Source organism: Mandrillus leucophaeus, unplaced genomic scaffold (assembly GCF_000951045.1).
Source record: "Mandrillus leucophaeus isolate KB7577 unplaced genomic scaffold, Mleu.le_1.0 Scaffold116, whole genome shotgun sequence".
In the NCBI taxonomy this organism is placed as follows: Eukaryota; Metazoa; Chordata; class Mammalia; order Primates; family Cercopithecidae; genus Mandrillus; species Mandrillus leucophaeus.
In genome coordinates, this window is record NW_012099876.1 from 3,272,720 (window position 1) to 3,287,605 (window position 14,886).

Below are 14,886 nucleotides of genomic sequence, written 5' to 3' on the forward strand. Positions count from 1 at the left end.
CTTAACAGAACTCACAGTGCCAAGGAGTCAAAATCTATATTTCAAATCATATACATTCCTGACGTATTATTTGAGCAGATTAAAACTAATTGATAGAGCAATTAGGCACCTTGAAAGTAGCTACTTGAAAAATGCCGACTTTTTCTTATCTCCATTCACTTAAACAAAAAATAGGCTGGGTGAAGTGGCTCATGCCTGTAATCCCAGCACTTTAGGAGGCCCAAGCAGGTACATAACTTGAGCCCAGGAGTTTGAGACCAGCCTGGGCAACATGGCGAGACCCCCATGTCTACAAAAAATACAAAAATTGGCCGGGTGTAGTGGCTCACACTTGTGGTCTCAGCTTCTGGGAAGCTGAGGTGGGAGGATCATCTGGTCCCAGGGAGGTCAAGACAGCAGTGAGCTGTGATTGTGGCCACTGCACTCCAGCCTGGGCAACAGAACAAAACCCTGTCTCAAAACAAAAATAAAAGTAAAACAAGAAAACAACAAAAAAATTCATCGATCTAGATTTATAAGTTGCCAATACCAAGAAGTTCCCATGTTTTAAATATTTCAGATGGCCCTGTCATTGATTCTTCTTCCAGCTCAGACATAGAGAAGATGAAAGCTGCTGCCTGTAGCATCTTGCATCCTCTTGCTTCCACATACAAGAAATGTGAACCTCAATCCCCTAAAAATGTGCAGGTCAGAGTTTCCATTCTAGTGAACACATTTGTTCAGCCCAGGTAGGGTGGGACATGACAAAAACCAAGAATGAGTCTGGAACCATGGGGCTCTTCCCAGGGCCATCACTATGAGATAGGATATCCCGTGTGTAGTCACTCTCGGAAACAGCAGCTCCCTTAGGAAACTGTTGTGTCCTGAATGTTTGTGTCCTACCAAAATTCATAAGCTGAAATCCTACCCTCTAAGGTGATGGCATTAGGGGATGGGGCCTTTGGGAGGTGATTAGGTCATAAGCATGGAGCCCTCAGGAATGGGATTAGTGTCCTTATTTTAAAAAGGCACCAGATAGCACCCTTGCCCTTTCCACTGCATGAGGACACAGCTAGAAGGCACCACCTATGAACTAGAAAGCTGCCACCGAATGTGTTGGCACCTTGATCTTGGATTCCCCAGTCCCCAGAACTGTGAGAAATAAATTTCTGTTTTTTATAAGCTACTCATATATGGTATTTTGTTGTGTGTCAAACAAAGACAAAAACCAAACTCACATCTTATGTGGGCAGTCGAAGGAGAACTCCAAGTTGAGGGGGGCTGCTCTTTTAGACCTATGCTTCTCAAATTCTAGTGTGCGCACCAGTCACCTGGGCATCCTGCTAAAATGCAGGTTCTGCTTCCATGGTTCTGGGATGAGACCTGGAACTCTGCATTCCTAACAAGCTCCCAGATGATGTTGATGCTGTTGGTCTAGGGGCCCTTTGAGTAGTAAGGGTTTAGAACAGTGCTTCTTAAATGTGTGTGTCTGTGTGCAAAAGAATCACATGGAAGGCTGATTAAAACACAGATTCCTATTTCCCATCCTAAAGATGGATTCAACCTGGGGCCTGATAATTTACATTTTAACAAGTTCTCAGGGGTGATCCTGATGCTGCTGGTCCCTGCACTACATTTTAATAACAAGCCTCTAGTTAACTTTTGAACAACTTAGTTAAGATGACTTCACCAGTAGTCTCTTCTGTGAAAACAGAGAGCCAAACATCAAAAGATGAAGGAGGATGCTACTGAGTCCCTTTGGAGAAAATCATGTCACAAACTTGGAGAGTGCCACAGGGTCTCTGTTCATTTTTCCATTGACAATATGCTTCTTTGACTAAAGACTAAAAATAATTCTTCAGGATCAAAAACTAGAGATAAGATTGGAACTCTAAGATTGGAAATAGTGCTGCCTGATGAATAATAGGACTAGTTATTTTAGGATGACAGACCAGCCTGTGCCTAGTGAAAGGTTAGAAATACCAATAGCAGACTGGGGCACAGTTGCTCACGCCTGTAATTCCGGCACTTTAGGAGGCCGAGGTGGACAGATCACCTGAGGTCAGGAGTTCGAGACCACCCTGGCCAACATGGTGAAACCCCGTCTCTACTAAAAGTACAAAAATAAAAATAAAAATTAGCCGAGCATGGTGGTGGGCACCTGCAATCCCATCTACTCAGGAGGCCGAGGCAGGAGAATCACTTGAACCTGGGAGGCAGAGGTTGCAGTGAGCCGAGATAGCACCACTGCACTCCAGCCTGGGTGATAGAGCAAAACTCCATCTTAGAAAAACAACAAAAAAAGGAAATGCTGATGGCACAATGTTATTGGTGGCCAATTCTTAATATACGTCATGAGATTTGGGGCGATGTTTGCTTCTTAGTGTATATTTCTTTGCTTTACATTTTCCTATGAAGCATATTTAAATATTGTTTTCATAACATGGGGGAAACATGAGGGAAACAATTTAAATATTGTTTTCATAACATAAGCAATATTTTTAAAAGAAAAAAGTAAAATATATGCTCAGTGTAAGTTCATAGTATTTTTTGTTTGGGTTTGTTGTATCTGTGTCTCTCTACGTTTGTATTTTCATGGGAAAGGGATTATTTTTGTCTATGTCAGTCATAATGTTCCTGGAGTAAAGGTGATAGATGGGTAAGGGCAAGGTCTAAACATTTGCCTGGAAGTTGGACAGAGTCTGGGTGGTGAAAATAAATTTAAGGGGTCCCAGGGGAGAGGTCAAAAGTTCCAGGAAAGAATTAGAGTCAGCTTCTCTTTCTCTCCTTGCCCTCCAAACAATTCAGCACAAGCCCTCAAGTCCCTTGAAGAGTCTTTCTTTCCCCCTTCTTCTTAGAAGGGCTGAAATACGCTTTAAGTTAACTTAAGAATGGTTAGAAAAGGTTAAAAAAATGAGAGAACAGTAACAATTAACAAGCTACTAGGGAAGCAGGGAAACTATGCTGATCTGAACATCAGAGATGACCTCCTCTGGTCTGGTTCCCTAGAACCCAGACTCAGGCTTTGGCTTGGGGTGGCCGGACCAGAAGGAAAGTGCCCAGTGTGGCAGGAGTCATCTCAGGAGTCATCACAGTCTCATGACTGTGGCACAAGTCATGTTGCCATCCAGCCAATGACTTGTGTTCCAAAAACTGGAAAGTGTGCCTCTTGGTCACTATGTAGATGATTACCACAGGAGCTTATTTTCAGCAATTCAAAAAATTATCCAATTCATGGTTTATTGCTTCTGTTAGTCTGGAAATGGTCAAACAAGTTGATAGTCATCTAGTTTACTCCTGGTAAACTACTTTCCAACAAAACTCCAGGGCTCTGCTGACACCTGCTGGCATTTCATCTATTTTATGTTAAACAACAACAACAAGACAAAGAAGCATTAATATTTTTCCTACAGTCCTTTGCCCTTGTTATGTTACGTGTACTTTACCTGAACAGTAGTAGAAGGTGCCTTTACCATGTCATGAGGAGAGAAGTGTGGGCAAGCCATTGAGTGAAAATAAAAATCTCCAACACGAAGAATGTACCACAGAGCTCTTGTTGCCTGTCTGCCCTGCACCAGCTGCTCTGTGACCTTAGGCAAGGCCATTGACCTCACTTTTCATCATTGCAAGAAGAAAGAGGCAGCAACCTTCCCTCCCAGTGCCCTTTAGGGCTTCTGAGGATGCTGGTGGCATTTCCTACTAACTAAAGCATGGGCCCTGTCACTGGAGTGATGGCCTTAAAGGTCACTCTCACTAACCTTTCCATCACAATAAACAAGATTCCTTGCCAGTGTTGTCTGTTCGAAAGATGGATGAAAGTTGTTTAAGCCTCTTCAAAGTGCACCACCACTGTAATTTATCTCGAGAAACAACTAAATTAGAATGATCAGAAAAAGCCCAGTGAACAGTCTCAGAAATTGTCCAGTTTTTTTTTTCTTTTTTTTTGTCTTAGCAAACTATGGACTTTGTTTTTTGTTTTGGAACATATAATAAGCCTGCAGGTTGAGAAAATGCATCCTAGTTAATGCCAACCCAATTATTTGTGCTTTTTCTGTCTATTCTTGGGAAACTCTGTGTGGGCCTGTGGTTTGTTAGGTCAATAACAGGATATTTGATAGTCTCCAGGGAGTTATAGTCCATATTTAGCCTGACAGAGGAAGTGAGGTCTGCCGATGAAAAATAATTGAGGCATTTCTTTAATTCTACTATTTCATTTCTTCCTCTTCCTTCAGAATCCTGACTCCACCATTATGCTTGCTGAGGCTTTCGATGCTATTTACAGCTCTGCTTTTGCTAGTCACGAAAGAAAATTTACCTCTTATAACCCCTGAGCCTTCCCTCAGAAAACTGTTAGGTATGACCAGGATCAGTAAAAACTATTAGATTCACATCCATTAGTTTGGCTACTACTTAAGAAAACAAACAAACAAAAAATCCCAGAAAAATAACAAGTGTTGTTGAGGATGTAGACAAATTAGAACCCTTGAGCAAAAGAGTTCCCTTGTTGCATTTGCAGTCCTTTGTTGGTGGAGGGGGAAAATGGTATGGCCACGATGAAAAAGAGTATGGTGTTTCCTTTAAAAATTAAAAAATAGAATTACTTTGTGATCCAGAAGTTCCACATCTGGTTATTTATCCATAAATAAGAATGGAAAGCAGTAAGTTGAGTTATTTAGATACCAATGTTCATAGTAGACATACGATTCACAATGGACAAGGAGTCCATCAGAGATGAATAGATGAGCGTATTCAGCCTTTAAAAGGCAAGAAATTCCGATACATGGTAGAGCATGGATGAACCTTGAGGACATTATGCTAAGTGAAGAAAGCCAGTCACGAAACGACAAATTCTGTATGGTTCCACTTATATGACGCACCTAGCATAGTCAGAATCATAGAGACAGAAAGGAGAATGGTATTAATATTAATCAAGGGCTGAGAGGAGGGGGGATGGGGAGTTATTTAATGGATATGGAGTTTCAGTTTTGCAAGAGGAAAAGAGTTCTGGAGATGACTGTTTATGTTGGTTGCATAACAACGTGAATGTACTTACTGCCACTGAATTTTTCATTTAAAAACGGTGAAGGGATAAATTTTATGTTATATCCATTTTTAACACAATTAAAAGAAATGTTAAACAGCAAAAAACAAAGCAAAACAAAACCATACTCTGTTGGAATGTAGTCATCACCTTTGCCCTTACAGAGATTAAATTGCTTGACTTTTTTAAACCTGGTTCTACTAGGCAGTGCTGTCCAACAGTCCCATCTGTGATGGTGGAAATATTCTTTATCTGCACTGTCTGAGCCATCAACCCCATATTGGTGTTTAAGCATGTAAAATGTGATTAGTACAAATGAGACACTGAACTTTATTAAATTTAAATAGCCATATGTGGCTAGTGGATACCATACTAGACAGTGCAGATAGAGTTTACATCTATATTACTGTCTATTCCAAGATATTTTCCCTTCCTCAGCACTAAGCCATAAATCTAAGCAGTCAGGCTGTAAACCTAAGAAGGTAAGGAATCAGCTTATGTGTGGGCCACAGTTCTATTTAACCCACAATATCAATTTGCTACGAAGTGTTTTGCCAAGGGTGTGATTCTTTTATGGCATTCATTGGCATCAGTTTTTGGACCCAAGGGCAGATTTGGCCTTAATTCATGGGCTAAGCTTTTCTAGTAAATGCCCTTTTAGAGACCCAAATTCCTCTACTGCCATGCACAATCTCCCTTCACTTGTCCTTGTAAATCCATGGAGTGATGGTATGAACTACAAGTGAGGTCCAAGGCCTTATACAGAAATTATGTGAACACATCGCTGTTTGCTCTGATCACCCTGGCAATCAAAGAACATTTTACTTTTTAAGGCTTTGCTGGAAAACACAGGTAAGATATGTAACAAACTCTTAGATTGAAAGGATCACACAATAAAATTGATGAAACCCTATGCATTTATCCTCTAAAATAAAAATAGTTAAATATGTCATTATGTATTGTATAATGCTGGTTGGAAATAACTAAGATTGTCAGCAACTGAAAAAGGGCTTATATTTAAACAAGCCGCAAATGGAAAGCTTCACAAGTCAATCAGTGGGCAGCATTCCTTTGTGGCAGCCCAGAGTTTAATGGCACAATAGATGGCACATTTGTCTTCGTGGAAAGAATGAAAGCAGTTTATTAAAGAATAAAATATGAGCAGGCAAAATATAGATGACTGTGCAACAGGAAAGGGACAAAAGAAGAGTTTGTGTTTTTATTACACAAAATGGATACAATCTATCCAATAAAAACCACTCTATTTAACTCCAGCAGATTTGCTCACCAAGAATATTTTTTTTCTCTTTCAGCAATGGGTAGAAGGCCTGAGATCAATCATACACAACTTCAGGGCCAACAATGTCAGTCCAATGACGTGCCTCAAGAAACAGTGAGTGTTGTTTGCATTACTCTTTCTTCTTGGCAGTTATCAAACAAACGGTCAGATGAAGAGATGAAGGCTAGGTGGTTCCTTCCTCCTCAGGCAAATTCCTACTTGCTTTTCCCTCCATGCTCCTGACCTTGGAGTTGGCCAACACACATCGGTACTCTTCATACCACCTAGAAGGGTATGCATGATAAACCCAGAGCCCAAAACCTATATGAAAAGAATAGTTGATGGCCAAAGGACACTGGAACCTGAGTCACTCTGTATCCTGTCAGTTGTGGGTACTGGCTTTTGTGTCCCCAGACTGAGTTTTCTGACAGACAGCTCTGCCCATGTCTGGGGCCATCGCTGAGTGCTGGGATAATTCAATCCTCTGCTGCATAAAACTGAGAAATGAGGAGTGTGGCCAAGAGAAGCACTTGCCAACACACCCATGCTAGAGTGAAAAAGAAGCCTCAGCCCCAAGTGCCGTGCTCCCTGTTTAACACACAATCAGGAATTCAAAGATACCTCTGAATTTTTTTCTGTAGGATTCAGTCATTTAAAGATTTGATCAAGGATCCAATGGTGATTTCCGAATTTATTGTTTCCATGAAAGAAGGAATTACTCCAGCTTACAGTATCTGAAATCCAGAGGAGTACTACAGTGGTAGATTTAAATCCTACCCAAGTTAACCTTTCAAGGCGACATGTAAATCACCCACAAAGGAATCCTAGCCAAAGTCAAATGTCAGCCAGTTTGAAAAGCAGTGATCCATGAAGGTGGGGGCCATCTGCCTTCACAGGGCCGTTGGCAGGCAGTTGTGAGGTGCCAAGAGTAACCATGTCGAGAAATTGCAGGGATAAGCCTGCATCTCTCAAAATTATGCCCGAGCACCAAGAGTGTGATTCATCATACTCACTTGGCAATGGGCCAAGAGGTTAGTCCTAAAGGTACTGTCATGTCTTATCTTCTGGTCATTGTAGCAGGTACTTACAGGTATAGTCTCTAGGCTATAAATCCTAACTTCACCATGGCAAATTCTTAGACTTGTTCCTCACTGTCCCCATAAAAATTACCATGCAGATGAAACTGGAAAGTATTCTTTATTCAGTACTACTTACCTTAATTGTTATGGTACCCCTCCAATTTTCTTTCATCCTCTTAGTGGAGGAAAGTTATTTCGTCTTATCTATTTCTATTTGTTGTGCAGCTGCTTCTCCTTTTCCTCTGCAGTTGCCCTGGCATGTGTTTTTAAAGAGAAACCCAGTGGATATTCTGATGTTATGACTTCAGGCACTGATAGTCCTGAAAGATCAAAAACCTTTAGAAGGCTTACTTATACCTGAGTGACACAAATATCTGTAGCTGACATGAGATCTGGCAACATCCTGCCCAGATCCCTTTATGAAGCTGGTGTTCACCCAGCCATCATCTGCCATGGGGATGGGCTCACCAAGGGCTCAGACCTGTCCGCTTCTTCAGAGCATTGCCCTCTGCTGAAGGGGAGCTCCCATTCCTGGAAGATTATACTCTTCCCTCCTCTGGCGGGAAGTCCACAGCCAATGATGAGCTGCAATGGGGTACAGTAGGCCATCCCTCTTACTGCCAAATCTGGCACAAATCACATGAGAGTTCACTCACAATCTCACGTGAGTTCAAGCTAAATCAAACTCCATCTGAGACCACAACTTTGCTTAACTCTTTTTTCTGCCCAATCTTCTTCGCTTACTCCCTTCATCCCTAAAACATCCCCTTATTAAAGTAGTTAGTGGTGCGTCTATGAAACTTAAGACAGAAACTTTACCACATCATCATGTTCTGCAGATTGTTAGCACATTTTGATTGGAAACAGTGAGAATGGGAGTCATTAGCAAAGAAGAATCCTAGCTCCAAAGTACAGATAAAGGTTCTGAGTCTCCTGAAAGCCTGGGGAAAGCAAGGAATTGTTCACCATCAATTTGAGTCGATGAACTAGTCTTACCACTGGAAATTAAGGAGGCACCCATGTGATCAGTACTTGGCAGCACTAGGAGCTGGGAGTGATGAGTTCTCATGAGTCCTCAAGAAAAGGTTGGCTGGTGTCACCGTGCAGTTGCATTTCCCACCACTTTAATATATTATTACAGAGCAATAATCGAGCAGACCAATCGCAAATAAGTACAAACGATGTGTTTTGCTCATTGCAAGCATGCAGTCATCTCATTTAGCTAGGGTTGCCAGATAAAATAGAGGACACTTAGTTAAATATGAATTTTAGATAAGAAACAAATTATATTTTAGTATAAGTATATCCTATGGAATATTTGGAATATACTTACAGTAAAAAAAAAAATGTTGTTTTTCTGAAATTCAAGTTTAACTGAGAGCTCTGTATATTTATGTGCTAAATCTGACAACCCTAAATTCATCTCATAGTACATAATTGTCTGATTTTCAGAACCAATGTTCTTGATTTGAATGAACTTTGTTTTAAAGTTCTTAACAGAATTGAAGCTGTTCACCCTAAGAAACATTAAGGCAGTGTTATTGCTATTGTTTTGCAGCTGGATGAAATTGGCATTTATGACCAACACAAATGGTAAAATTCCAGTTAGGAGGTAAGTAATCATTCCTATCTGCTGTCCATGCCCTGGATCAACCCTTGTGATCCCAAACCAAAGAGAGAACCCTTCACAAGTATTTATGTGTTAAATGCTTTAAAGATATTTCTGGAATCTTAGTTTCAATTGCTTTGACAAATGCTATATTCAGTTGGTAAAAATCATTTACGGAAGTAAAGCTGCATTTTTTTTTTTTTTTTTGTCAAAATAGGTGGCAAAAGAGGTACTTTGACAACTTAAAAAACATCAGAAAATGTAGCACTTTTTTTGTTTTGTTTTGTTTTTTTGTTTTGTTTTGTTTTGTTTTTTTTGAGATGGAGTCTCGCTCTGTTGCCCAGGCTGGAGTGCAGTGGCGGGATCTCTGCTCACTGCACGCTCCGCCTCCGGGTTCACGCCATTCTCCTGCCTCAGCCTCCCGAGTAGCTGGGACTACAGGCGCCTGCCATCACGCTTGGCTAATTGTTTTTGTATTTTTAGTAGAGGCGGGGTTTCACCATGTTAGCCAGGATGGTCTTGATCTCCTGACTTCATGATCCACCCGCCTCGTTACAGGTGTGAGCCACTGCGCCCGGCCAGCACTGTTTTTTAAAATCTGCAAATAAGTGGGTTTTTAGGATTTATGTTTCTTTTGCTTATTTGCCCTGAGTAACTGTTAGCTAAACTTAAAGATTATATTGTGCACCTACTGTGGAAGGGTGTGGACCATGTCTTGAGAATTGTGATGCCTCTGAACAGAGCATTTTCATTCTGGGCTTTGCTGCTCATCTGGTGCTCAGGGTAGATAGGGCTCCTCCTCTGGCTTCGTGCTGCCTACTCTCTACGTGTACTGTAACTGACACCACACACTCTGTGGAGCTGTCCTTTCCACTTTTGCCCTGACGCAGGTAACAGTGACAAAGAATAAAAAGGCTTGGGGCTGGGTGCGGTGGCTCACGCCTGTAATCCCAGCAGGATTTGGGAGGAGGCCAAGGTGGGTGGATCACGAGGTCAGGAGATCAAGACCATCCTAGCTAACATAGTGAAACCCGTCTCTACTAAAAATACAAAAAAAAAAAAAAAAATTAGCCGGGGTTGGTGGTGGGCGCTTATACTCCCAGGTACTTGAGAGGCTGAGGCAGGAGAAGGGCGTGGACCCAGGAGGCAGAGCTTGCAGTGAGCCGAGATCCTGCCACTGCATTCCAGCCTGAGCGACAGAGTAAGACTCCATCTCAAAAAATAAAAAAATAAATAAATAAATAAAAAGGCTTGGGTGGAATCAAGAATAAAGAAAACATGGACAGGATACGTGCTCCACATGTGTTCTTTGATACTTAGGTAGACAGATTTCACCCTCTGAGAATTCCCCATGCATCCCTCTTTTCTGCTTCTCATGTCCTTCCAGAGGTTAGGGTTTACACATGGTCTCTGGGTGCAGTTGGAAACTCTTTCGACAGCAGTGATGGGAATTCTTTACCACTCTCTAGTACCTTTGTGGTTGGTGTTTGTTTTAAGCATTCATGGAAATTCCAGAAGTTGGGCTGGGTCCCAGGGCATCTGCTGTTCACATAAAGACAGGAGTATATCTGGATTCATGAACCTAAGCCCATGACCAGAATCAAACATGGGTTCCCCAGATACCAACTCTGTCTTCCAGGATTCTCCAGACTCAGGTTTATGTTCACTTCTCTGGACACCACTTTAACAAATAAGCAAATCGACAAATAATAACAAACAAAACCCAGAACTACTAGATGGAATCCTGTCTTAGAATTGATCTTTCTTTCAGAGATGACCAGGTCACCGAGTGCACAGCATCTGTGTGGATGCACGGAGCAGTGTCATGTGCTGGTGGCTCCTGGCCATTTCTGACTCTCCTTTCCCACCTTCCCTTCTCAGCTGTTTCATTCTGCCCTGCAGCTTCCATTCTGCATCCCTGTGAGACTATCTCCATACTCCCTTGACATTACTCTTTTCATATTTAACAGAATTGTCCCAGAAGTCGTCGTTTTTCTCAGTCTTGTGTATTAAACAATCACGACCTAAAGTATCCATGTGACCACTTAAATACCGAGAAAATGTAAAGCATAGAAGTCATGAAGAAGACCTTGGACAATATATTTTTTAAATTTAACCCTTTATTGAGGGCTTACTGAGTCACAGACCTCACGCATTTGTTGTGGTCTTTCCAAATCTATCTGTAGGATTCTCTGCTTTTATTTCATAACTTGCTAGAAGTCAACTTTTTGTCTACTTTAGAAGTTTGAAAAAAGCCCTGTTAGCAGGCTTGACTGATGACTATTGGCAGATACTTTATGCTTATCCTTATTTAAAATCCTTTGCTCAGTTGAGCAATAGCAGAACAATTATTTTAATGTATCCCAGTACCCTACGGCTATTGCATTTTTATTTAAAATCAGCACAAAGCAGTGTGAAGAATAGAAATGTAGGCTGGATGTGGTTTTACATGCCTTACTATCCTGCTTTTTCTTCCAAGATAAGGTTCAGGAAATGGGCAAAGTAGAGACACATAGATTGTGATCAAAGCACTTCTAACCAGCAGTCTTGGTTTCATTTGTATGTATCCTACGAATCAAGTCATTGTCATACAAGCTTTGAAGTCGTTTCTGATTCCACTGATTTTTATCTAACATGTTCACATACAAAATTATTACCACATTTTTGTAGAAATAGCTTAGATATTTTGGTGTCTTCTTTAGCTCTCTTTGACATGGACTCTGTGGTACTTGCCAGTATTAACAGGTGTTTGACACAAGGCAGCTGTGATTTGGGGGCAGTTTGTTAGAGTTGATGGAGAATTGATACCATGCCAAAAAAAAAAAAATCAGATAACTCTATTGGTGAATGAGCTGCCAAGAGTTAGGTGGAAATTGTTGTGAATGTTTTAATGGATATGAAGAGTAAATACTATAAAAACGTTATTTCTTCACTATCATTCTGAAGGTTTTAAAATGGAAACTATTAGTGTACTGTTCATAATATTAAAAGAGATCTGGCTTCAGAGTGATTACATAGCTTGGGAAGGGTTCCTGCTGTTTAGCATTAAACCAAAATTTAATATCCAGGAAGTTGCAGGAATAACACATGAAGAAAATCTCCCTCTTCTCTTGTCTTGCTGTGTACATAACCCATGCAGTCTGCCTTTCTCTCAAATTCACAAATTCACACTCAGTTTATCCTCCCACTCAGACCAAAGTTTTGGAAATAACACTTCTCTTTTGCCACCTTCCCTCCTCCCTCGTAACCTGGAGTGGACACCAATGACTAGAAAATTGGGAAATGAATAGCCAGACATTAGTTGTGGGCAGGGGCTGGAAGAGATCCCAAACAAGATGGCTGTGTTAGAGAAGGCTGAGAGCCGCAGGTGCAGTCTTGGAAGCACTCCTATATAATCAGCCCATCCATATCCTGAAGGCCCAGCAGCGCATGAAGAAGATAGGATTCTGCTGGGGCAGTTGCCCCATCCTTCACTGAAGAGTTCTCTGTAAATTTCAGAACGTGGCGTTAAAACCATTGTGTAGATTGCAGACCCTGTGCCAGCTAGCAAAGAGTAGGACTCCCTTAGTTTATAGGATCGCTGCTGTTTTAGCCACTTGCAAAGTCCCCTGGAATAGAATTTAACCAGGACTCTAATAGGACTGGACACAACTCAGGGGTGTTTGCTTTTGTAGCGTTTCTTTTGGGGAATGGGCGGTGGTTTATTTTGATTCAACAAAAACTCATTGAGTACCAGTTAGCTATGAGGCACTAAGCTTATGTGGACATGGGGCTATCTAGAGATTTGAGTAAATCACATTCCCTTTGTAAATACTCTATGTTCCCATGAAACACAGCCACGATATTATCTCTCCTCTTTCCCCGCTCCATCTCCCTTCCCCTTGAGACATTCTTCTACTTTCTATTTTTCGGCATCTGGCCAAACCCTAGCCAAAGATTCAATTCCTGTGTAGGAAATAGAACCTATTGGTACCCAGGTTCTGTTTCACCGGAAAGGCTCAGGCTCCGTACCCACTGAATTCATGCCCATGTTGATCAGTTTTCATCTTGTTATGCCAGGCATGTCCAAATCTAACAGAGGCTTCAGTTAGCTGGGATACCTCTGCGATTGCTATGCAGAGATTCTTCTCCTGATAGCAGGTGCCAGATCCTACCAGTCTTACTAGCTAGGTTAACACAAACTTTTTATGAAATAAAAGTCACCCTGAACAGCTACTTTCCCCTAAATTAAAAAGGCGAGAAAATTTTTGTCTTATCCCAATTTAATGTATAAAAATTACATGAACTCTAGAGATGAAAAATGTAAACATAGCACCCTCTATACTAGGAATCTTAACCATTTATTGATGTCACATACATATTCTCTTCCATATTTGTAGATTTGTTAAAGAGAATTCACAGGCCTCCTTATATTTGAATACAACTGTCTCAAGAACTCTTAAAAATGTACTTCTTGAAGTGTTCTTGGACCTGGCATGAAACAATAAAGCTGTGAATGAACACATAATTCATTTACCTACAGCTACTTCTTCTTAGTCTATTTTGGGAAGTCCTACTCTGCCACTGGAGTGGTGCTTTCTCCCACTCACAAAGATGAACTATCAGCACTCTCATTTAGAGCTTGCCTTGTACTTAGCATGGATGGCGGAAAGTACAAAAACGCCGGGCATGAGATGCTGTTAAACATCCTTCTGTGCTCACAGGGGAGGCATTCCAAAGCCAGCCTTCATGGATAGAAGTAAAATTCCATCCTCAAGTCAAGCTGGACTTCTGAATGTCAAGTTAAAATTAAATTATCATGGTAACACAATCAGGGAGCGAGTGAAGGCTCCTTGGTGGCTAAGGTATGGGTCAGAGATAAGTTTGGTGTTCCAGGGCATCAAGTCCTCTGCTTAATAGCTTTCATTCTGAGTGGCACCCACGCATTTATAATGGAGAGTCTCTCCTACTTTTATCATTACCAGAAAGTGTATTCATCAAGGTGTTATCTATTCTACTAGTCTTGGTGCTCACTGTTCTAGTTAAAAGGCTATCCAAAAATACTTTGTCTTGGGGTATTGCCGAGATTTGTTGAAACGTTGGATAATTGTTCCCCTTCCCCCTCACCCAACCCATCATTTTCATAATAAAGTCCTTAATCCTTGAGGCAGCTGACATTTCAGAGGGGCTCAAGGGTGCTTAGCTTGAAAACAAGAACAAAATATGTCTGTTCACACCAGTGTCAAATGTGGTTAAGTGTGGGAACCAGGATAAGGAAAACTGAAGGCATGGGTTGAGTTGTAAGGGGCCATCTCCTTTTCCCCAGGCCCAAATATCGTCAACATGAGGGTTTGTTCTAGAGCTACTGTCTTATCTGTCACATTCCTTTTGCATAAGAAGGTAATTTGGTAGCATCAGAATTTATCATTGTTTTTGTCCAAAAATTTGTATACCAAGCCAGGCGCTGTGGCTCATGCCTGTAATCCTAGCACTTTGGGAGGCTGAGGCGGATGGATCACCTGAGATCAGGAGTTTGAGACCAGCCTGACCAATATGGTGAAACCCCATCTCTACTAAAAATAAGAAAATTAGCTGGGTGCGGTGGTGTGCACCTGTAGTCCTGGCTACTCAGGAGGCAGAGGCAGGAGAATTGCTCAAACCTGGGAGGCGGAGATTGCAGTGAGCTGAGATAGCGCCACTGCACTTCAGCCTGGGTGACAGACTGAGACTCTGTCTCAAAAAATAATCAACTAGGAAAAGAGGAAGTCAAATTGTCCCTGTTTGCAGATGACATGATTGTATATTTAGAAAACCCCATCATCTCAGCCCAAAATCTCCTTAAGCTGGTAAGCAACTTCAGCAAAGTCTCAGGATACAAAATCAATGTGCAAAAATCATAAGCATTCTTATACACCAATAA

General features: G+C 41.3%; 1 protein-coding gene across 1 annotated transcript in view; it reads left to right on the forward strand.

The window, feature by feature from the left end:
• Positions 1-14,886, forward strand: part of PLCB4 (phospholipase C, beta 4) — a 293,921-nt gene that overhangs the window by 170,823 nt on the left and 108,212 nt on the right. Inside the window, exons 7-8 of the mRNA XM_011998921.1 lie at positions 6,334-6,413; positions 8,937-8,990. Coding sequence (XP_011854311.1) covers positions 6,334-6,413; positions 8,937-8,990 — 134 coding nt within the window. The remainder of the gene's footprint in view (positions 1-6,333; positions 6,414-8,936; positions 8,991-14,886) is intronic.